Source organism: Danio rerio, chromosome 3 (assembly GCF_052040795.2).
Source record: "Danio rerio strain M-AB ecotype USA chromosome 3, GRCz13ab, whole genome shotgun sequence".
Classification (NCBI taxonomy): Eukaryota; Metazoa; Chordata; class Actinopteri; order Cypriniformes; family Danionidae; genus Danio; species Danio rerio.
Window position 1 is genome coordinate 12,686,431 of NC_141023.1, and position 24,270 is coordinate 12,710,700.

Consider the following 24,270-nt stretch of genomic DNA (forward strand, 5'->3'; position numbering starts at 1 on the left):
GGTTTTTAAGGTGGACCGAATAGAGTCAATAAGAAGCTGCGAATAAGAAGCTGGATTCAGCCTTGTCCCTCCTTATCGCAAACACAACAGCAGTCTGGTGAGAAATCTCTGTAGACAGATGGCCTTTCATGTCACATTCAGCCTTATAATCTTTAAATGTGAGTAAAATTTGCTGTTTTGTCAACACCTTAAGGGGGTCACACACCAAAAGCGCCGCTTCACATTACGCTATAGAGAATCATTCAAACACTAGCTCTAAAGTGACGTTGGGGAATTAGTAACAGTTTCTGCTGTTCTGACGTCAGCTGCAGAAGTGAATGAATGGCGGTGGAAAGTAGTTTTTAGTAGGTTTTAGTAGGTTTTAGACTCTGTGTTTGATTTTCTTTTTTATGTAAAAGAATGTGCTGTTGTATAAACACAATATCACACGAGTAGCAGCATGCTATGGCTGTATGTCAGAACTGGTGGGGCGCTAAGGTAGCTCCCACCAATGCTGATATACAGCCATAGCATGCTGCTACTCGTGTGATATTGCTCATATGTATATATATAAAGTAAAATTACATTTACATAAATTTAAATGTTTTCAGTGCTTTTGCTTTTTTTGTTTTGTGATTGTTCTAAAAGATTTACATATACTTTGAAGTCATTCACAAAATGAGTAAGGTTTGGTTTACATTGAGCCCACTTTTTCTTATGTATATGGTATTTTCCCGACAGCATAAACAAATTAAAAATATATGGTCCTTTACAGTTCATGTTCTCATTATCGGAATAAAACCCCACATCAAATAAACCAATTTCTATCTTATACTTCATTTTTATTTTTTTTTGTCAATAAACAATTTCCAAATCTTTCCAAAATATTCTTGAGTAAATACAATGGGAAAAAAAAGATGGAAAATTGTTTCTGCAAATCACGTTTATGGCTTAAAAGTATATTATCATTATCCTCCCTTTTTAGGGCATTATTATGGCTTTTTATAGTTATTAACTTTTATAACATAATTTGGAATTTTCCTTCAATCTGTTGCGTTGATGTTATGTTGTAAATTTGATTATTTATCACCATTCAGACTTTTTATGTTAAAATTTTGTATTTTCAAGTTGTAATCATTCAGCTTTTTAATCATTACTTGACTTTTTAAACTCATGATTTTATCATTTAAACTTTATTGAAAAGGCTTTAAATACAATTAACATTTTGATTACATCTTAAAGTTTGTTTTACGTCATTATTTTAATATTTATAATTAAATTTTGACTGTTTATCTCACAATTGTGTATTTTTATGGTGTAAATTCAACATTATTGAAATTATTTAAATTGTCATAACTTAAGAGTTTTATTATCCACATTATTATGCATTTCTGCTTTTATTGATACTATTGCCTTTTGTAAACAGCAAGAAGGTCGCTAGTTCAAGCCCCAGCCGAGCCAGTTGGAATTTCTGTGTGGAGTTTGTATGTTCTCCCCGTGTTCACGTGGGTTTTCTCAGGATGTTCCGGTTTCCCCCACAAGCCCAAAACGTGTGTGTATGTGTGTGAATGAGTGTGTATGGATGTTTCCCAGTGATGGGTTGTAGCTGGAAGGGCATCCGCAGCGTAAAACATAAAACAGAGGTCACATTTCAGTCACGGACACATGCTTTTAGAGCCTTCATGAATGAATAAATGAATAAAATATGCTGTTTTACACCAAGGCAACCTGAGGTGCAGAAATATAATTGGCTACACTGGCATTGGGCGGGTTAAAAGAACCAAAACAAAGACAGCGTTCCGGCACGGAATACACATTTTCAAAGCAGAATATCTGACTCCAGCATTGTTTTACAGATAAACAAGAATGTTCACTTTGCATGTTTCCAAAATATCTGCAAACATATTATGGTATTTTTATGCTTTAGAAGAGTCAAAAACTTATTATATATATTTATGTAACATGATATTTACTAAATATTACAATGATTTTTAACATAAAAGAAAAAGAAGTCATTTTGACCCACAATGTATTTTTGGCTATTACCATAATATGAAATGGATTCAGGGTCACATTATTATGACACCATTTTTAATAAACCATGATTGTTTTTGTTCTCCTACACACCAGAGACGGGGTTTTCCTAATACACAGAGTAATGAAAGACTAAAAACTCTTTAAATGGTTTTACTAGCCACAGACAAAGAACAAATGAATCCCCATTATGTTTGCTTTATCTGTAAATCATTCATGACCTAAAAACAGCCCTCTGTCCTTATCAGCAGAAGTAATAGAGTAACCTTCTGGTATCCGTTCCTGTGTTTAAAGCAGAAGGTATCTTGAGGTGGGACTGACGACCAGAGTTCAGGACTTGAATCTTTTTATCAGCTCATACAACAACAGCAAACCAGCCACCAATGAGGAACCGGAGAAGAGCAATAAAAGCGATAAGCTGGAAATGGTTCAATTGATCGAGGCAACATGATCAAGCATGTTTGCTGCCACATCAGAAGGAACTAAATTTTCACCAGAAGGAGGAACTTTTTAGATATCAATTTTTTCAAAAAGCCAAAGAACAACGTGGTAGGAATTTTGGAAAAGAAACGCATGGAATTGTTGACAATGGAACCCCACAAAGAACTTCAGAAGTGTGTGACATCATATAAAGAACTTAAAAGCATTGGGCGAACCGATCTCTGAGAGAAAGAAAGACTTTAGGATTCATAAACAGTTTATCATGCTGCAGGTAGGCTTATCACATATTCTTGTGGTGTTTAACTGCTCACGATATGTACGGTATTATCAAAATATCGACAAAAAAAGGTAACAGGTGTAATAACATTACATAGTGTGTTGCATTATTTTATTCATGTTCACTGTAAGCAAATCTTTCTACCAAATAAAGTCTAATAGGTTACAATTAACAGGTATCGGCATGTGTCTAGCATGTTCGTAATCACGATATATTGAATATTTTTATCTCTATAACTTGAACTATTGAATATTGGCATATGTCTAACATGTTTGTTATCACAGTATATTGAATTATGTTATTTGTTCATTGCGCCAATATATTGAATTATTGAATATCGGCATAGGTGTAGCATGTTTGTTATTCCGATATTTAAAATTATTGAATAACAGCATATGTCTAGCATGTTTATTATGCCAATATATTGAATTTTTAAATATCGGCATATGTCTAACATGTTCATTATCCCGATATATTGAATTATAAAATATCGGCATATGTCTAGCATGTTCGTTATCCCTATATATTGAATTATTGACTATCGGCATATGTCCAGCATGTTTGTTATCCCTATATATTGAATTATTAAATATGTCTAGCATGTCCATTGCGCCAATATATTGAATTATTGAATATCGGCATAGGTGTAGCATGTTTGTTATTTCGATATATTAAATTATTGAATATCAGCATATGTCTAGCATGTTTGTTATCACAATATATTGAATTTTTGAATATCGGCATATATCTAAGATGTTCATTATGTTGATATATTGAATTATTAAATATTGGCATATATCTAGCATGTTTTTTATCCCAATATATTGAATTATTCAATACCGGCATATGTCCAAGATGTTCATTATGCCGATATATTGAATTAATGAATATCGGCATATGTCTAACATGTTCATTATCCTAATATATTGAATTATTAAATATCGGCATATGTCTAAGATGTTCATTATGCCAATATATTGAATTATTGAATATCGGTACAAACACTGCATGTTCGTTACCCCGATATATTAAATTACTGAATATCGGCATATGTCTAATATGTTCATTATGCCGATATATTGAATTATTAATTATTGGCATATGTCTAGCACGTTCGTTATCGCGATACATTGAATTATTGAATATCGTCATATGTCTAATATGTTTATTATCACAATATATTAAATGACTAAAAATTGGCATATGTCTAGCATCTGTGTTATCACAGTATATTAAATTATTGAATAACAGCATATGTATAGCATGTTTATTATGCCAATATATTGAATTTTTAAATATCGGCATATGTCTAACATGTTCATTATCCCTATATATTGAATAATTGACTACCGGCATATGTCCAGCATGTTTGTTATCCCTATATATTGAATAATTGAATATGTCTAGCATGTCCATTGTGCCAATATATTGAATTATTGAATATCGGCATAGGTGTAGCATGTTTGTTATTTCGATATATTAAATTATTGAATATCAGCATATGTCTAGCATGTTTGTTATCACAATATATTGAATTTTTGAATAACGGCATATATCTAAGATGTTCATTATGCCGATATATTGAATTATTAAATATTGGAATATATCTAGCATGTTTTTTATCCCAATATATTGAATTATTCAATACCGGCATATGTCCAAGATGTTCATTATGCCGATATATTAAATTAATGAATATCGGCATATGTCTAACATGTTCATTATCCTAATATATTGAATTATTAAATATCGGCATATGTCTAAGATGTTCATTATGCCGATATATTGAATTATTGAATATCGGTACAAACACTGCATGTTCGTTACCCCGATATATTAAATTACTGAATATCGGCATATGTCTAATATGGTCATTATGCCGATATATTAAATTATTTATTATCACCATATGTCTAGCACGTTCGTTATCGCGATACATTGAATTATTAAATATCGTCATATGTCTAATATGTTTATTATCACAATATATTAAATGACTGAAAATTGGCATATGTCTAGCATCTGTGTTATCACAGTATATTGAATTATTGAATATCGGTATATGTCTAACATAATCATTATCCTAATATATTTACATTTTGAATATCAGCATATGTCTAGCATCGTCGTTATCACAGTATATTGAATATCGGCATGTTTAGCATCTTCGTTATCATATTGAAATATTGAATATTGTTTTTTTGTCTAACATGTTACCCCAATATATTAAATTAAGGAATATTGGCATATGTCTAGCATGTTCGTTATCCCGATATATTGTATTATTGAATATCAGCATACATCCAGCATCTTTGTCATCACAATATATTAAATATCGGCATATGTCATGTTGCAGGTGGACTTCAGGACACTAATCGTGCCTGTTGGCATTGCGCGAATGCTGGAGGTGCTCCTAACATGCATCTGCTTTGCACTGGCGGCGTCAGCGGGCATCCCAGACCACGGCTCGTCCCACTGGGCCTGGAGTATGTTCTGCTGGTGCTTCTGCTGCTTTACCACGCTCCTCATCCTCATCCTGGAGTTCACCAACCTCCACACCAAAGTGCCCATTTCCTGGGAAGACTACACCATGGCTTTCGCGATGCTGTCCACGCTCATGATGGTCACCATTTCCATCGTCTACCCCACGTTTTTTGCGTGCGCCTCGTGCGCCAAGGAAATCGGTGCATCAGCGGTCTCCTGGCTGTGTTTCGGACTCTACGCTGCTGAAGTTTGGTTCCTCTACAAGAAACCTGGTGAAATAAGTGGCTTTCTGACCACCATTCCTGGTCTCCTAAAGATCCTGGAGACTTTTATTGCGTGTCTCATATTCACATCATTGAGTCCTGATGGATATAGGGGTTTTCCTGGGACGCAGTGGTGCGTTGCAGTCTACTCTATATGCTTCATTTTCTCATTGATCATCATTCTCCTCACCATCGCCAGGCTGTTGTCCGTCTTTCCATTTTCTTTCGACTTTGTGGTGATCAGTTTCAACATGTTGGCTGTGGTCATGTACGCAACCGCTGTTGTTGTCTGGCCGCTGTATGCGTTTAAAGATAAGCCTCGTCCTGATGACTGTAACCACTGTGAGTGGGACGATCTGGTGGTGGTGACCTTCATGACTGTCTTCAATCTCTTGGTTTACATTGCCGATATGGCGTACTCGATTAAATTAGTGTTTTTTACGCATCATCATAGTGAGGGGTGATGCTTTGTGCAGTTTCACTATGTGAAAGAAGACTGTTGGATGTACTGTATTTACTGTACACACAGTTAAAGTCAAAATGATTCGCCCTCCTGTGATTTTTTTCAAATATTTCCCAAACTATGTTTAACAGAGCAAGGAAATTTCCAAAGGATGTCTGATAATATTTTTTCTTCTGAAGAAAGTCTTATTTGTTTTATTTCGGCAAGAATAAAAGCAGTTTTTAATTTTATGGGTCAAAATTATTAGCCCCTTAAAGCTATATATATTTTTTTGATTTTCTACAGAACAAACCACTGTTATACAGTAACGTCTTAGCTGTATAAGATGAATCTGAAATAATATCTAGTAAAAAGGATGTACTGTCATCATGACAAAGATAAAATAAATCAGTTATTAGAAATTAGTTAGTAAAACTATTATGTTAAGAAATGTGTTAAAAAAATCTTCTCTGTTAAACAGAAATTGGGGAAAAATATACAAGAGGGCTAATAATCCTGACTTCAACTGTTGTAGGGAGTGGTCATAATAGTAAAACTTCTACTGATTAAATGCCTCAGCTTTCAGGTGTGTCTGTAACAAGTGTGTTTAAGCAGTTGATTTTAATCGCAGTCATAAACACACATGGTTACAGATGTAAAAAGGCAAGCTTTGTTTCTGAGTGTGAGTACACTCACCGGCCACTTTATTAAGTACACATTGCCAACAACTCATTGACTAAACCAGGGGTCACCAACCTTTATGAAACTGAGAGCTACTTCTTGGGTACCGATTAATGTTGAGGGCTACCAGTGTGATAAACACTTCTCAAATAACAAATTTGCTCAATTTACTTTTAATTATACTTTATGTTTTTGGTAATAATTAATGATTTTCATCCATGTGAAGACACTGATCTTGTTAATAATTCTCAGAAAAGTTATCAAGAATGATTTAGCAGGGCAGGAAATACCCTGTATTTAATGTATCAATGCGCAACACTTTATTTTTATATATCTCTGCAAATATTTACACTTTTAAATGATTACTTCTATATTAGATGAAGCTTACTGGTAAGTGGCGCTATGGTGAGCTATTTTTAGAACAGGCATGCGGGCAACATGTTGGTGAACCCTGGACTAAACTTTCTAATCAGCCAATCACATGACAGCAACTCAATGCATTTAGGCATGTAGACATGGTCAAGATGATCTGCTGCAGGTGAAACCGAGCATTAGAATGGGGAAGAAAGTTGATTTAAGAACGTGGCATTGTTATTGGTGCCAGACTCAAACAACTCAAATAACCACTCGTTACCACCGAGGTATGCAGAAGAGCATCTCTGAATGCATAACACGTTGAGGCAGATGGGCTACAGCAGCAGAAGACCACACCTGGTGTCACTCCTGTTAGCTAAGAACCGAAAGCTGAAGCTACATTTCACACAGACTCACCAAAACTGGACAATAGAAGAATGGAAAAATGTTGCCTGGTCTGATGCGTCTCAATTTCTGCTGTGACATTCGGATGGTAGGGCTCAGAATTTGGCATCAATAACATGAAATTTTAGATCCATCCTGCCTTATATCAGTCACAAGATCTCAATCCAATAGAGCATCTTTGGGATGTGGTGGAACAGCAATTGTGTGATGCTATCATGTCAGTATGGACCAAAACCTCTGAGGAATATTTCCAGTACCTTGTTGAATCTATGCCACAAAGGATTAAGGCAGTTTTAAAGGCAAAAAGGGCGTCCAACCCAGTACTAATAACATGTACCTAATAAAGTGGCCGGTGAGTGTATATGGATAAATACACTGCAAAAAGTGGAAAAAATAAATAACAATAATAATAAAATAAGTAATACCACTAAAAATTCCTTATTACTACAAATATTAAGGATATTACTATGCATTTTTAAAGTTTTACATTTGTAAAAAAACCTGAATATAAAAACTTAGGCCAAAATCTGCAAACACAATTAAACAACAACAGGACAAGACAACAACAGGGAATCAAAATAACACATTTTTTTTTATAAAAATAGTTTATTTTTTTATCTTGTCACCTATTTCTTTGTTTCATATGTGTGTTAATAACAAATATGTGATAATATGCACAAATACACAGGCGAAAACAACCTCTGTAATCCTCATTTTCTTATCTCTTCTTTTTTTTTTAAGGACACAAATAAGGGCATAAATAAAACCAAAGTAACAGGAACCATGAGGGATCCAAATGATAAATCCATTATATATATGATAGATGATGGATCCAATAAAAAAAACGTAATATAATTCATCAAATAACCTGCACACTGATTATCTAAATTAATTAAATATGATGAAATGCAGGGTTTGTAAATAAACTGGTTATTGTGCTATTTAATGGGTCGCCATCATTTAAAAGTGTTTTAAAATGTAAAATAGTAAAAACTATAAGTTATAATATATTCTGACTTCCAGTGTGTCGTATAAAAACAATAAAGTAGACGCCTATGCTGAGTTCAAACCAAACCACAAACATTACGACGAAACAAAAATAAATCCTAGTGTATGTAACAATGCTTTAAATGACGAGAGTTAAAACTCCCGATCGATGTAAACGATGAACATTTCAGCATATTGTTCATTTGAAGACATCACTAGAGTGTGTTTCCGAAAGCTGAATGCATTCAGCTGCCATTTAACACACTCTCAGACTCAGAGATCTAAAAGTCATCTCTCAAAGAGGACCGTCAGGTTTGTCTGATCGCTCATTACCTGCTCTTGAGGGTGACGATGGCAGATATGAAGAACTCGTACCAGAAGAAAGTGAAGCCGGTGGATAAAGCAGCCTTGAGGAGACTAGGAGAAAGGCCCTTGAAGAACCCCCGGGGTCCTTCCTCTCGGCCGATCCGCAACACACAATCCACAAATCCATGATATGTGCGCACCTGCTCAGAAAACACAAGAAACCACTATTTGTTCACATTGACTCGGGGTCTGTACGATTTTTTTTTATATGTTTTTGAAGTCTGAAGTGAATATAGTAAAATTGTAAAACATTATTACCACTGAAATAAACAGATTTTTATTTAAATATATTGTGAAATATCATTTATTTCTGTGATGTTAACACACATTTTGTTAACTAATGCATCATTAAAAAGCATGAACAGAACAAAACTAGAATAGAACAGAGAAAAAATAGAACCGAATAAAATAGAACAAAGAATAGAGCTGAATAGAACAGAACAAGAATAGCAAACTGAACTGGATTAAACAACAAAGAATAGAAAAGAACCAGAAAGAATAGAATTGAATAGAACATAGAAAAAGAACAGAACAAAGAACTAAAATTAAATAGTACAGAACAAAGAAAAGAATTAACAGAACATAATAGAAATAGAACAAAACTAAACTGAATAGAATAGAAAATAAGAATAGAATAGAATAGAATAGAATAGAATAGAATAGAATAGAATAGAATAGAATAGAATAGAATAGCAAAATACATAACTGAATATACAGGAATAAGAATATGGGGTAACACTTTTACCTACACACTATGAATCATCTGTTAAGCATTAGCTAATAGTGAATTCATTATTTGTTAAGCAACTCTACATTAATAGACTTCAGTGAGCAGTTTATAACTGCAGATACAAATGCTGTATTTTTGACTTAATAATTGTTCTTAAATACTTTATTACTGATTAATTTTTCATGAGTAATCAAGTATTCCATTATGTACAAACAGAGCAAAATATAATATAAACCGAACAAAGAACAGAATAGAATAAAATTGTATTGTCCGTTTTGGTATGACAGAAACAGACATAATTATAGATATTGATAGAGATGCACACAAGACTACAGGTAATCCAGAAAGATAATTTGTTATAAAGGTTTAATCGTAACTATTATTAATAATTTATTAGTGCAATAATGGATTGCTTGTAAATATTCGATTTAATTGACTATTCATGTATTACTGCCATCAATGTTGAAACAGCTGGAAATGTCATTAATCGCACTTTTTTTATCAGTGTAATGCATTCTTATAGGAAATATAAAATTCTAACTCAGACACCACACTCTTCTGATGGTGAATTTAGCTAGGAGAGATCACAAAATCCTCACATTTAAAACAAGCACAGTTTAACCCTTTCTGTTTATACTGGTGTAATGGCTATAATGTTGGGTAACACTTTATTTTGATGGTCCATTTGAGTATTAGTAAACTGTCTGCTTAATATCTGTTGATACTGCTGCTAAACAGACATTTTACTGACTATAAGAAACTTGTCAAGTACATGTCAACTTACACAAACCCTAACCCTAACCTAAATGTCTACATATAATCTAATGAGAATTAGTTGACATGTGGATGCAATGCAACTTAAATTCAACAAACGGACCATCAAAATAAAGTGTGACCTAATGTTGCTGGCCTGGCAAGCAGAAATAGCTCATTAAAAAACAATGTTGTTGTGTTTGAACCTCCAGTGTTTTTGATTAAAGCTCATTAGTGCTAGGCTTGTCACAATAATCAATATATCGACTTAACATGCAATTCTTGGTTCCCAAATAACGTTAAAGCCATTTTACAAACACATCAACCTCTCCGGTGTCAAAATTTATAATTAGACATTCACCTAATGGGACATTTAATAGTAAATAAATATATATATACATACAGTTGAAATAGGAATTATTAGCCCCCTCAAACTATTAGCACCCCTGTTTATTTTATTCCCCAATTTCTGTTTAACGGAGAGAAGATTTCTTCAACACATTTCTAATCATAATAGTTTTAATAACTCATTTCTAATAACTGTTTAATTTTATCTTTGCCATGATGACAGTAAACAATATTTGACTAGATCTTTTTCAAGACACTTCTATACAGCTTAAAGTGGCATTTAAAGGCTTAACTACGTTAATTAGGGTAAATAGGTAGGCTAGGGTAATTAGGCAAGTTATTGTATAAAGATGGTTTGTTCTGTAGACTATCAGAAAAAAATAGCTTAAAGCAGCTAATAATTTTGTCCTTAAAATGGTGTTTAAAAAATTAAAAACTGCTTTTATTCTAGCCGAAATAAAACAAATAAGACTTTCTCCAGAAGAAAAATATTATCAGACATACTGTGGTAATTTCTTTGCTCTGTTAAACAAAATTTGGGAAATATTTAAAAAAGAACAGCAAATTCAAAGTGGGGCTAATAATTCTGACTTCAACTGTATATTAGGATGTTTACCTTTTTTACATCAAAATATAGAATCTAAATAACATTAAGAATGATAAGTATTTTAAAGTGTTCATGGCTATACCGTTATATAATTGTTATATAATCAGTGGCATAAAATGATCTCAAAATTACAATAATATCGATTATCACAATATATTGCACAAAAATCAAATCAAATCACTTTTATTGCCACATCAGCAGCAGCACGTGTACTATGATGAGTGAAAAGCTTAGTAAACAAAAATTCCTCATCGGCCAAATCAGTGTTCTTACCTCTCCAAACTTCAGCCTGGCCTCTTCGAATCCACCCACTTGAAGTCTCTTTTTAATCAGGTCGAAAGGATACGTGAGAGTTTTACTGATGACTCCAGCACAACTACCACTGATCAGACTGTGAAGACCCGCTGAAACGAACAAAGAAATAAACAGTCACATACAGTATCAGGACATTGCAGTTATTCATTAGGGGTGTAACGGTTCACAAAAATTACGGTTCGGTTCGATACGATACAGTGGTGTCACGGTACGGTACGTTTTCGATACAGTTTCAATCTATTTTTAAGTATTTTTTTATTTTCAGAATGACGAGTGTCCACCTTTTCCTCAGTCAGTACAGATCTGCTTGCTTTGACAGTCACCTGCCATCTGAAAGCAGGAATTATCTGACTGAAATGGGCTCATGAAGGAATAATGTAACGGGGCTCTATTACTATAACATTTTCTTAAAACCCAATTTTCACTACCAATTAAGATCTCTCAATGTTTATTTTTCCATCACTCTCTTGGTAGCGGTGATGGTGCGCAACGTATCTGAAAAGCGGTGGGGGCGTATGCGTGCGATGTACCTGAGTGGCTGGGCTGAGTTGTGCCCAATGTACCTGAAGAGCTGGGAGGGATGCGGTGGAGAGGGGTGTGCAACGTATTTAAGGACCGGGGGGGAAGACGTGCGATTTCCGGAAGATTATCATTCGTTTGCCAAAGCATCCGGGAGACTTGGGATGTCTGGGATTACATTAACGTTACTAGCCATTTTGCGAGCTAGTGTAGCGCATGTCTGGAGTAGTGTTTGGAGGTTGGCTCTTGTGTCGGGGGTCTAGGGTTGCTGGGGCAAGGGGGGCGGAGCCAGCACGAGCAGCCAGGCTGACACAGAAGCTAGCAAGATTGCTAATGAGTGCATACTTTAATAAAGTGATATTCTGAGTTCAAAAGCGATGGTCTACTGTTTAACATGACAGTGGGGAAGGCAGCATGTTGTTTGTCACGTCATTTGGGATGCCGTGTTGAGCGTTGTTGCACTGAAAACATTATATTTTGTACTTATTCCCTTTTATCTTTTTAGATATTAGTCTAAATTGAATCGTTCAGTTTGTAATGCGTATTGAACCGAAAGTCTCATACCGAACGGTTCAATACGAATATGCGTATCGTTACACCCTTATTATTCATAGATATTTACTTTAAAAATATTGTTTAAAAATTAGTTAAAATTAAAATAAAAAGTTAAATTTGCTTAAATGCAGCTGTAAAAATATACAAAACAGAGTTAACTAAAAAAAAAAAATTGGATGCAACGCTACTCAAATAAAGCACTATTCATTTCAGGCCAGAAATAATGCAAGATTTTTCAATTTAAATGAGCTTAAATTAAAAATAAATCAAATTAAACAAATTAAAACTATTAATATTAAAATGTATTTACATTGCTGAAATACAAAAATATAAAAACGATGCTGCAAAAATGACTGAGACTTCATTTAAATTACTGTGAAAATATGTTTAAATATAAAATATTAGAAGTTGTAATTATGCTGAAGCAACACTGATTTCAGCTGGAAAAAAAAATTAACATGATACCAAGACAAATAAAAACATATATAGAAAACATGAATGAACGAATAAATAATTGAATAAAATCACTTTAAGTATTAATAATAAGGATGCACGATATATCTGCGGCCATATCGATATCGGCTGAAAAAAGCTATTTTTAATGTCATCGTTATCGGTACGATATCAAAATTAGGCCAATATCTTTAAGCCAGGAGAGCTCAAACTCAGTCCTGGATGGCCAACTTTCTTCAACTCATCTACCTGGAAGTTTTTGTATACTTAGAGGTTGATTGGCTAATTCAGGTGTGTTTAATTGGGGTTGGAACTAAAATATGCAGGACACTGGCACTCCAGGACCAAGTTTGGTCACCCCTGCTTTAAGCTAATAAATTACGTAATTGTACAGACCTGCCTGCCTTGTAAGCATGAGAGAATCTTGCGGGAGTGTGGTAATATAAGCGTCAAATGACTAACAATTGTACATTACTTTAATGTACTTTTTTTGTTTGAGAACATTTGAGCTGGTTTCAGTTCTTAGTTCTTTCTTTTTAGTTTTCATTTTATTTAAAATATTTATTTAAATTGTTTGTTAACTAAATCCAGTTTTATGCAACAGTCAAGTTGCATGTTAACTTTTTATGCGAGGAAAAGGAAATCATTTATTTCTGGCATGCTGATTTATGTGAAATCATGAATATAGGTCTATTTAATCACCTTGCAATTTTGAAATTATTGCTTATTTGAAATGTTTTTGCTTTTAGTAGGCTATTCTAAGATCCGTTCAAACTTTCATGAAGTTTAAAAAAAAAAATCAGTTGTTAACTGTACAAAAATATACATTTTTAAATATTTTTATTCATATAGGCGACGCTGTGGCTCAGTAGGTAGTGCTGTCACCTGCTGGTTCGAGCCTCTGGTGGGTCAGTTGGCATTTGTGTGTGGAGTTTGCATGTTCTCCCCGCGTTCCCATGGGTTTCCTCCGGGTGCTCCGGCTACCCCCACAGTCCAAAGACATGCGGTACAGGTGAATTGGGTAAACTAAATTGTCCGTAGTGTATGTGTGTGAATGAGAGTGTATGAGTGTTTCCCAGAGATGGGTTGCACCTGAAAGGGCATCCGCTGCGTAAAACATGTGCTGGATAAGTTGGCGGTTCATTACGCTGTGGCAACCCCAGATTAATAAAGGGACTAAGCCGAAAATAAAATAAATGAATTTATATTCGTCTGCCTATATACACATAAGATTTATCGGTTATCTGTATCAGCCCAAAAATCCATAATGGTGCATTCATAATTCATTCATTCATTCATTTACATTCCCATTATTAATTTGAGGTCACCACAGTGGAATGCATGCAACTTATCCAGCATATGTTTATGCAGTGAATGCCCTTCCAGATGCAACCCAGCACTGGGAAAGCATCTCTAATTAATATATAAATAAGAAATCTGCATGATTCACAGGACATACTCACTAAAAAGTTTAACAGTAGTAAACATCCTCAGAAATCTTTTCAGTCATATTTACAACAAGAGTGATTTTATGACACATTAAAAGTTTGGTTTTGTTTGTATAACAGCCTTCCATTGCTGTTATCGCCAGAAATGGGGGTGAGCACGTATTTCACGCGTGCAATCAGAGTCCATGCATGCTAAAGTTGTTTTTAAGCAGAATGTCTTTATTTGTGCAGGTGAATTAAACAAAGCCTCAATCTTTGCTTCTCCTTTCTTCTTTATCATGTCAATATAACATTCACTCCATGTATACACAGCACATATCTAAACACTGCTGTTTTCTGGCTAGCAAACAAGTTACTCTGTAGCACGGTCAAAAACCGTGTGCTTTCCCATACCTGACGCTCTTCCTCGCTTACACAGGCACCTCAGTTATAGTTTTCAGTTAGTGACACCTAGTGGACAACATAAATCACTACAACACAAAAAATGGCTCCTACACACCGGCCCCTTAATTGATTATGGTAATTAACATAACAATTACAAATATTACGTAAAGGAGCCATAACAAATATTGAAGCACCAGATGACACAGACTGTAACAGTCCACATTAGTCATTTACCTCCAGCAACAGACAAAGCTTTCTTACTGGTCGTTCTAAAATACTACTCTTGGTTTTAACCTTTACAGTTCGTACCAGGCCCTTATCATCTGAAAAGGTTTCTAATACTCGACCAAGTGGCCATGAGCCACGAGGCGCAGTAGGATCCAGTAAAAGTACAATGTCCCCTGTACTAAAACTTTGACGTTCCTTTGTCCATTTTTGACGTTTTTGGAGTAGAGGAAGATACTCCCGTATCCATCTTTTCCAGAAAAGATCAGCTAGGTACTGCACTTGTTTCCATCTTCTTTTCACATAGAGATCTGTTCTTTCAAAAAGACCTGGTGGTAATGCAGGCTTGCCTTTCATGAGAAGCAGATGATTTGGAGTAAGAGCTTCAAGGTCATTGGGATCACTGGATACCTTGGTAATGGGACGATCATTTAGGATTGATTCTACTTCACACAGAATGGTATGAAAGGATTCGTCATCCAGTGTTTGTTGGCGAAGTACAGAGCAAAGAATGTTTCTCACCATCCGAATAATGCGCTCCCATGCACCTCCATAATGGGATCCAGCCGGTGGATTGAAGCTCCACTGAACACCTACTTGAAGTAACTCCTTTTCAATTTGCTTGTCGTTCCATGCAAAAATGGCCTCTTTTAACTCTCTGTTGGCACCAATGAAGTTTGTCCCATTATCTGACCTGATGTGTACTACTTGACCTCTACGAGAAATAAATCTTCGTAGAGCATTTATACATCCATCTGTGTCCAAAGAATAGGCTACTTCCAAGTGCACCGCTCTACTTGCCATACAAGTAGAAATCACTCCGTATCGTTTTACTGTACTACGTCCTCTTCTAACTTCGATAGGACCGAAGTAATCCACACCAGTATTTGTAAAAGGTGGAAGATCAGGTGTAATTCGTTCAAGAGGTAGGTCAGACATCTTTTGCTCGCCCATCTTTCCTTTGTAACGTCTACATACAATACATTTGGAAATGACTTTTCTTGCAGCAGCATTAGCGTTTATAATCCAATATGATTGTCTGAGTTTGGACAACATATGATTCCTACCACAATGACCCAATTGGTCATGAATGTGATGAAGTAGAAGATTTGACACATGGTGATTTTTGGACAAAATGATGGGATGTTTGGCTTCGATAGGCATGGCTGCCTTTCTGAGTCTTCCTCCTACTCTGATGAGTTCGTCATCCAATACAGGGTCCAATCTGTATATGCTGCTCTCCTTCTTGACCCCACAGGAACCATGCTTCAGTTGTTGAATCTCATCTCGAAACTCTTGCTGCTGACTGAAGCGAACAATGGCTATTTCAGCCTCAAAGAGGTCTTCCAACGACAAAAATTGTCCACCCAAAGTTGCCTTGAATGACTTCATTTGTAAATCTATGTCTGATTTTGAAGCATTGCAATTCCTTTCCAGTAACAGTAATTCCTTTCTTTTGAGACATATCAGTTTCAGTAGTTTTTTTACCTTGAGCATCCAAGCAACTGCCACTTTCAGTTTTTTCCAGTCTGAAAAATGTGTGATAAGACAGTTACTGGCATTCTGGATATCTTGCATGATAACAGCATTCACTCTAAGATCTTTCTTGATCTCTGGATCATCATCTTCGTGCATATCGACAATTTGCTCTTTGGGGTGTAACTGATGCTCTTCTGTTCTCCAAAGAAAGCTAGGACCTGCAATCCATCTCTTACTGTGCATAAATGCCTTGATATGCATTCCACGTGAAGCATCATCTGCCGGATTTTCCTTGGTGGCAACATATCTCCACTGCTGAAGCAATGTCCTATCTCTAATGTAAGAGACCCTATTTGCAACAAAGGTTTGGAAGCGTTTGTCTTCATTTTTGATGTACTTGAGCACAGTTTGACTATCAGTCCAAAAAACTGAGTTCTCCAATTGAAGTCTTAATTCCCTTCTCAACATCTGGTCCACTTTAACAGAGAGAACAGCTGCTGTTAACTCCAAGCGAGGAATGGTTAGAGTTTTAAGGGGAGCCACTCTGGACTTAGCAAGTAGAAATGTTACATGCACTTTATCATCACTGTTAATCATCCTAAGATAAGTAACCATACCATATCCTTTTTCAGAGGCATCTGAAAAATGATGCAAACAGGCATGCATGATTTCACCGAAATCTGTAGGTTTTAAGCATCGGCCTACTTGAAACTCTGACACTTCATCCAAATTAGAAATCCAACAAGTCCACTGTTTTCGGAGAGCTGGAGGTATTTCTTCATCCCAGCCCAGATTCTGTCTACACATCTCCTGTAGAAGCAACTTGGCGGGCAACATAAGAGGAGCAAGAAATCCCATAGGATCATAAACTGAACTAACAGTAGACAAAATTCCTCTTCTTGTGCACTGATGGGGTTTCAACTGCAGTTTAAATTGAAACGTGTCAGCTTCTGCACACCACTTGAGCCCCAAAGTTCGTTCTACAGGCAACTTGTCCCGGTCTAAATCCAAGTACTGGATGTCCTTACTTCTGTACTCTTCTGGAACTGATTGTAGTACCTTACGACTATTACTGGTCCATTTCGTCAAACAAAATCCACCCTTTTGACAAAGAGCAATAAGATCCTGCACCATGGCAATAGCAGCCTCCTCTGAGAAGATGCTTTTCAAGCAGTCATCTACATAGAAACAATCAAAGACAGTGTCGATCACTTCTGATGGAAAAAGTGCTTGATTGTCCTCCGCCGTTCGTCTTAATGCATAACATGCACAACTTGGAGAAGACGCGGCTCCAAACAGATGGACTATCATTCTATATGTAGTGACTTCCTGCTTCAAGTTTCCATCAGACCACCATAAAAACCGAAGAAAATCCACATCATCTTCTGCTACCTTGACCTGATGAAACATAGCTTGAATGTCAGCCATTAGTGCTATGGTTTCCTGTCTGAATCGTAACAATACTCCCAAAAGTGAATTTGTAAGATTGGGACCTTGCAACAATTGTTTGTTGAGTGAAGTATCTCTAAACGTTGCCCCACAATCAAACACCACCCTCAATGTTCCTTTCTTTGCATGTAATACTCCATGATGAGGAATATACCAAACCTTTCCATCATCACGATCTAATTGATGCTCTGGCACCTTTTCAGCATATCCTTTCTCCAGAACATCAGACAGAAAATGAGTATACTCCTCATGCAACAGTTGATTCCTTTCAAGCCTTTTTCTCAAACCATTACACCTTTGTTTGGCAACACTTAAGTTGTTTGGAAGTACAACATCATCACTACGAAATGGTAGCCTCAGGCTATAATGACCATCCAGCATTTTGACAGAGTTCTTCATCATTTCCATAAATTGCAAATCCTCCCTTGACATCTCCTCTTTCTCGACAACAATTTCATTGAAGTCGTGATTATACTGATTTTGGAGCAATTCTTCAAGCCTTCTGATAGAAATCCTATTAACAGTAACAGAGGGTGTACCAGTTTCATCCTCGCAGTTACTGCTTGCTTCTGAAAGTCCATTAACAACCCAACCCAGTAGGGTTCTAATGGCATATGGCCCATCGCCATAGCTGTTTATTATTTCCCAAGGTTCCATTACTTGAGATGCATTAGCTCCAATCAGTAAACCTATATTGGCTTCAATGTGAGGAATTGTTACTCTGTCCAGATATGGCCATTTGGAAATGTCCTCCTGCGTTACAATATTGTCCGAATTGACAGGCAGTTTCTTTTGTGTGTACACTTCAGGAAGAGAGAAGAACTTATTACTGTTGATACCGCATACCTCTAAACCAGTTATGACATTACAAGACACAGGCTGTTCTTGCCCCATAGTACGAAGATAGATGTTAATTTTTTTTCCTCCAATGTTAAGCTCATTCATGAGCTGCTCTGAACAAAATGAGGCTGAGCTCCCAGGGTCCAGAAAGGCATAAGTCTGAATTACTTTCTGACTTTTAACTGATTTTACTTGTACTGGAATAATTGAAAGCAAGCACTTTTCATTCCCGGCCCCTGTATGGCCACAAGTTTGAGTAGAGACTATGCTGCTCCTCTTTTCAGTGTCCTTTGCCTGTGGAATTCCAGCTGCCAATTTGCGATATATGTGCAAAACTGTAGGATGCATTTGCTTGCAGACTTCACAGACAAGACGATTGTCACATTCTTTGCTTAAATGTCTAGATTTCAAACAGCTGAAACAAATTCCTTTTCCTTTCAAAAAGTCAATCTTTTCTCGTTGTGTCTTCTTCTTTAAAACATGACACCTTTCCAAAACATGATTGCCTTGACATAACAAGCAAGTCTTGCTCACAAAACGAGTTCCTTGCTGCAAGTTTTTAACTGGAACTGAGGCAACAACATTTGTAGCAAAACTGTTTCCCTTGAATACCTTACCAGCTTTGCTTGCAACTTGTTGTTTGTCTTGAATACATCCAAACACAGGATCAGAAACGATCTTTGCATGTCGTTCGATGAAATCAACAAGATGTGAGAAATTGGGTCTGGCTTGGATCAGATCCATTATCTCACAGGCCTTTTCTCGCCAACGTTCTCTCAACTTGAAAGGTAACTTCATTACAACGGTTCTCATATTACTTGGCATGTTGAGCTCTTGCATAAAAGAGATGTCATTAAGAAGGTTACAACATGAGCGCAAAAACAAGGAATATGCATATAACCCTTGTGCGTCCTCAGCCTTTAACAAGGGCCAACCTAAAGCTTTATTCATATATGCAGCAGCAATTTTAAAATCATTACCAAATTGCTCCTTCAGAAGATTCTTAGCCAATGGATAACCTATTTCAGGATCAAGATGTTGACAACTTCGAACCAGTTCCTTAGGTTGACCTGTGGTAAATTGCTCCAAAAAATACAAACAGTCCCTTTTATTGCGAGTTCTTTCCTCAACACCATGTTCAAATGCTCTCAAAAAGGATACATAATGAAGTGGATCACCATTGAAGACTGGAATCTCTCTATTTGGAAGTGTGTGAGGTTGAGCTTGATGTACAAGATATGCAGTGAGCTCCTCCTGCTTTCTCAAAATCTCAAAAAGAGGTTCATCGTATGATGGAAGAGGGTTTAAAGCTTGTGTTGCCATACTGCCACTGGAATGTTGTACAAACTGACTTGAGTCCTGATGTTGATGAGTGCTGGTGCCATAAGTGTTCAATCCTCCTTTGTGCTGCATTTTTGTTGATTGTGATGGGAAGTTAGAAGTAGTGCCAGTTGGTTGTGATGGACTGCTGTTTTTAGCTCCAACTGTGGCCACTGATAGTTGACTTGTTGGTACATATTCAGTAGCTTGTGGATTTAATATTTTTCTTCTTGTTGAATCAAAAATTCCATTTCCAATCACTTCCCTTGACGTTTGACTCTTTGTAACTTCCTTTCCTTTTGAATGAGAACTACCAGTACGTGAGAATTTGCTTTGGCTGCCAACAGTACTCAAAACAGCAAGTTTTGCAGTAGATGCTGCTATTTCAGCATCCAATTCAAGTTGTTCCTTCTGTTTTCTCAATTCCTCTTGCTTTGTTTCAATTGCATGTTTAGATTTCAATGCAGCGGCACGGGCCATAAGTGCAGCTCTCTCTGCTTCAGCTTGTACACGAGCTGATGCAGTAGAAGAACTACTACTGGAACTGTGCTTACTATAGTTAGTGGCACCCTTTGAAACATTTGAAACACTGTCCTCTGGGACGACCTCATCATTAATATTTGCATCAGTAACCCCTTCAGTTATTTCCTGACATGTGTCAGATGTGGACAACCATAAATTGACATGTTCAATAAACTCGTTTTTTGAAATCATTTTTGCCTTGTACCATATATCATGTTTCTCAATTTTATTATCAGGCAACAAAGTCAACAAAGATTCATGTGCTTCTTGAGCCTCCAAACATAACCTTTTGAAATTTTCAAATACACTTTGTACTTCATTTTCATATTCTCTGTTATTTTGCATCAACCTTTTAATAGTTTCTATTATTTTGTCTGCTTTGTTCAACTTTGCTTTCCTAATTGCTTGCAATGATTGCAGTTTTTCCAATAAGGCCTTTGCGGTAAGTTTAACTGGCCTTTTTTGCCTTTCAGGCTCACTATCATCATAAAGCTGTTGTTTTGACCCAGCAGATTCTTCCTCATTTAAACACTGTTCCTCCATATTACCACAATTTCAGAACAACCATACAGTACAAAAAATTGTCCAACCCTTTGGCAACCAATGCATTGGATTTACGCTTGTTTTGTGTGCACACATATTAAATGGCCATTAAGTTCAGTTATTGTTGCAACAATGTACCTTTAAATCCTGTGTTGAATCACCATCCAATGCGAATCCAACAGGAACAACGAACGAAGTCCAACGCAACTAGAACAGGAACAGCAAACGAAGTCCAATGCAACTCTATCAGGAACAGCAAACGAGATCCACAGCAACCCCAACAGGAACAGCAATGAAGTCCAACGCCACTCCAACAGGATCAGCAAGCGAGATCCACAGCAACTCAAACAGGAACAGCAAACGAGATCCACATGGCTATCGGTCCCAAGTATAAATGTGTTCAAGAGCTGTCACTGACGTGAATTTATACTCACAGATCACTGGAAGCAGAGGTTTTTGACTTAATATAACAGCCTTCCATTGCTGTTATCGCCAGAAATGGGGGTGAGCACGTATTTCACGCGTGCAATCAGAGTCCATGCATGCTAAAGTTGTTTTTAAGCAGAATGTCTTTATTTGTGCAGGTGAATTAAACAAAGCCTCAATCTTTGCTTCTCCTTTCTTCTTTATCATGTCAATATAACATTCACTCCATGTATACACAGCACATATCTAAACACTGCTGTTTTCTGGCTAGCAAACAAGTTACTCTGTAGCACGGTCAAAAACCGTGTGCTTTCCCATACCTGACGCTCTTCCTCGCTTACACAGGCACCTCAGTTATAGTTTTCAGTTAGTGACACCTAGTGGACAACATAAATCACTACAACACAAAAAATGGCTCCTACAGTTTGGCTCCAAAAACATTTACAAATTGCTGTAAGATAGCACTGACATTCAAACTGACATTTCCAAATAAGCCTATATCTGGTCCTACAGTGCTCATAATGCTTGTTGTTGACTTAAAAACTTATTTGTAATTATTGCCTCATAAATAAGCATAAAATGGCAGAACAACAGAGCTTGTTTTTTTTAAAACCTACTTCTGGGAAAGTCCTAAGACTAAGAAGTTTTAGACATTAAAATATTTTATAGAAATACCATAGTGATACATATTTTAAAACGTACTATACTAGCCTAGTTTAATGCACATGCTCTGACCTTTAGATTTGGTGTCCTGTAGCTCCAGAAGTTTCTTCAGAATATTATAAAAGAAAAACTGCAGGCCAGCGTATGGAAACACGGCCACGAGGGTGGGTGTAAGGCCCCTGTAAAAAGTGAAGGGCCCCTCAGAGCGCAACATGGTGCCAATGGCATGCCTGAGGTTGCGATAAATCTGTACATAAGAGAACAAACCATCGTTATACAATGACATGCCTAATTACACAAACTTGCCTAAGTAACCTAGTTAAGCCTTTAAAGTGCACTTTGAGCTGAATGCTAGTATCTTGAAAAACATCAAAGTTCCAGAAAGCAAAGAAGGCCAAGGTGCTCCAGGATTGGCCAGCACAGTCACCAGACATGAACATGATTGAGCATGTCTGGGGTAAGATGGAGGAGACATTAAAGATGAATCTAAAGAATCTTGATGAACTCTGGGAGTCCTGCAAGCACGCTTTCTTTGCCACTCCAGATGACTTTATTTGAGTCTATGCAGAGATGTATGGATGAAGTCGTCCAAGCTCACGGGAGTCATACACAATATTCATTCTTCTTCCACTGCAGCATGACTTTATATTCTATACTGCACATTATTTCTGTTAAGTGACAAGACTTTAATCTAAGCAAAGTCAGATCTTACTGTGCTAATTAAATCATTAAGCAACTGAGCAGCTAGTAATGGTATGTAATGTTCATGAACTCTGACCTTGGGTTCGCCCTGGGCAGCAAAGCGTGTGCGAAGGGTATCCAGCGGCTGGCAGGCCACAGTGGCAGAGCAAGCAGCCAAACCGCCACAGATGAAATGAACTCCTGCTGTCTGGCTGTTGTAGGGGGTTTTCTTATGGACCAGCTCCGTCAGAACTTCAAAACTCGCAAACTAAGACAAAACAGACAAACAACAACGAGTTTCAGGGGCATGTCTGCAGTTTTGTCAAGGGTAATTACAACCACAATATTTAATTACAATATTTAATTATTACCAAACATGCTAAATTACAATTAGAACAGAAATTATAGCTTGTTTGTTTTTTATGTCAAAACTATGGCAATTTTATTGTAATTTAATTATGGCAAAATTATGGCTATTTTCATAAGGAGAGAAAATGTATCAAAACCATATTAGAATTTAACATATTAGAATATATATATATATATATAAAAATGAACGATATTTAATTAGAATAGAACAGAACAGAATATACAGGAACAGAACAAAATTGTCAAAAGATTAAATTTGGTTTAAAACAGAAATTGATGTTATACAAAACTAATGAGAGCAGAACAAGTTAGAATAGAATAAGTTATAATACTACAATAGAATAGAACAGAATATATAGCAACAAAACAGTTTGAACAGAACAGAATGTACAGGAACATAACATGAATAGAATAGAATAGAATAGAATAGAATAGAATAGAATAGAATAGAATAGAATAGAACTAAGCAGAACAGGTTAGAATAGAATAGAGTAGAATAGAATACACAGGAACAAAACAAGTTAGAATAGAATAGAACAAGTTAGAATAGAATGGAACAAGTTAGAATAGAATAGAACAAGTTAGAATAGAATGCAACAAGTTAGAATAGAATAGAACAAGTTAGAATAGAATGGAACAAGTTAGAATAGAATGGAATAAAGTTGAAGTGGACCAAACAGAACAAGTTAGCATAGAGTAGAATAGAATAGAATAGAATAGAATAGAATAGAATAGAACTAAGCAGAACAGGTTAGAATAGAATAGAGTAGAATAGAATACACAGGAACAAAACAAGTTAGAATAGAATAGAACAAGTTAGAATAGAATGGAACAAGTTAGAATAGAATAGAACAAGTTAGAATAGAATGGAACAAGTTAGAATAGAATGGAACAAGTTAGAATATAATGGAATAAAGTTGAAGTGGAC

The 24,270-nt window shown here is 36.1% G+C and overlaps 3 protein-coding genes across 10 annotated transcripts in view; 2 read left to right on the forward strand and 1 right to left on the reverse strand.

Moving 5' to 3' along the window:
• LOC100536607 (myeloid-associated differentiation marker) lies at positions 1 to 8,999 on the forward strand. Of its 7 annotated transcripts, none has more exons than XM_087244027.1 (3): positions 1 to 158; positions 2,262 to 2,725; positions 5,088 to 8,999. In XM_087244027.1, exons 2-3 carry the CDS (start codon positions 2,717 to 2,719, stop codon positions 5,940 to 5,942), a joined length of 864 nt encoding a protein of 287 aa, XP_087100153.1. In that variant the 5' UTR covers positions 1 to 158; positions 2,262 to 2,716; the 3' UTR covers positions 5,943 to 8,999. The 7 variants fall into 7 exon arrangements, with proteins under 7 accessions (XP_087100153.1, XP_087100154.1, XP_087100157.1 ...); XM_087244028.1 differs by having other exon boundaries at positions 2,265 to 2,725; XM_087244031.1 differs by having other exon boundaries at positions 2,308 to 2,725.
• dnaaf5 (dynein axonemal assembly factor 5) overlaps positions 1 to 24,270 on the forward strand; it is a 571,499-nt gene that overhangs the window by 355,017 nt on the left and 192,212 nt on the right. The gene's annotated exons all lie outside the window — the stretch shown is intronic.
• slc25a19 (solute carrier family 25 member 19) overlaps positions 7,934 to 24,270 on the reverse strand; it is a 21,529-nt gene continuing 5,192 nt past the window's right edge. Inside the window, exons 4-8 of one of the 2 annotated variants that reach the window (XR_015479676.1) lie at positions 23,071 to 23,241; positions 22,365 to 22,539; positions 21,342 to 22,006; positions 11,425 to 11,555; positions 7,947 to 8,853 (exon numbers count right to left, since the gene is read on the reverse strand). Coding sequence is in view for 1 of the 2 variants with exons in the window: in NM_205715.1 (NP_991278.1) it covers positions 8,677 to 8,853; positions 11,425 to 11,555; positions 22,365 to 22,539; positions 23,071 to 23,241 (654 nt within the window). In the remaining variant the exon portion in view is untranslated. 2 annotated transcript variants of the gene reach the window in all.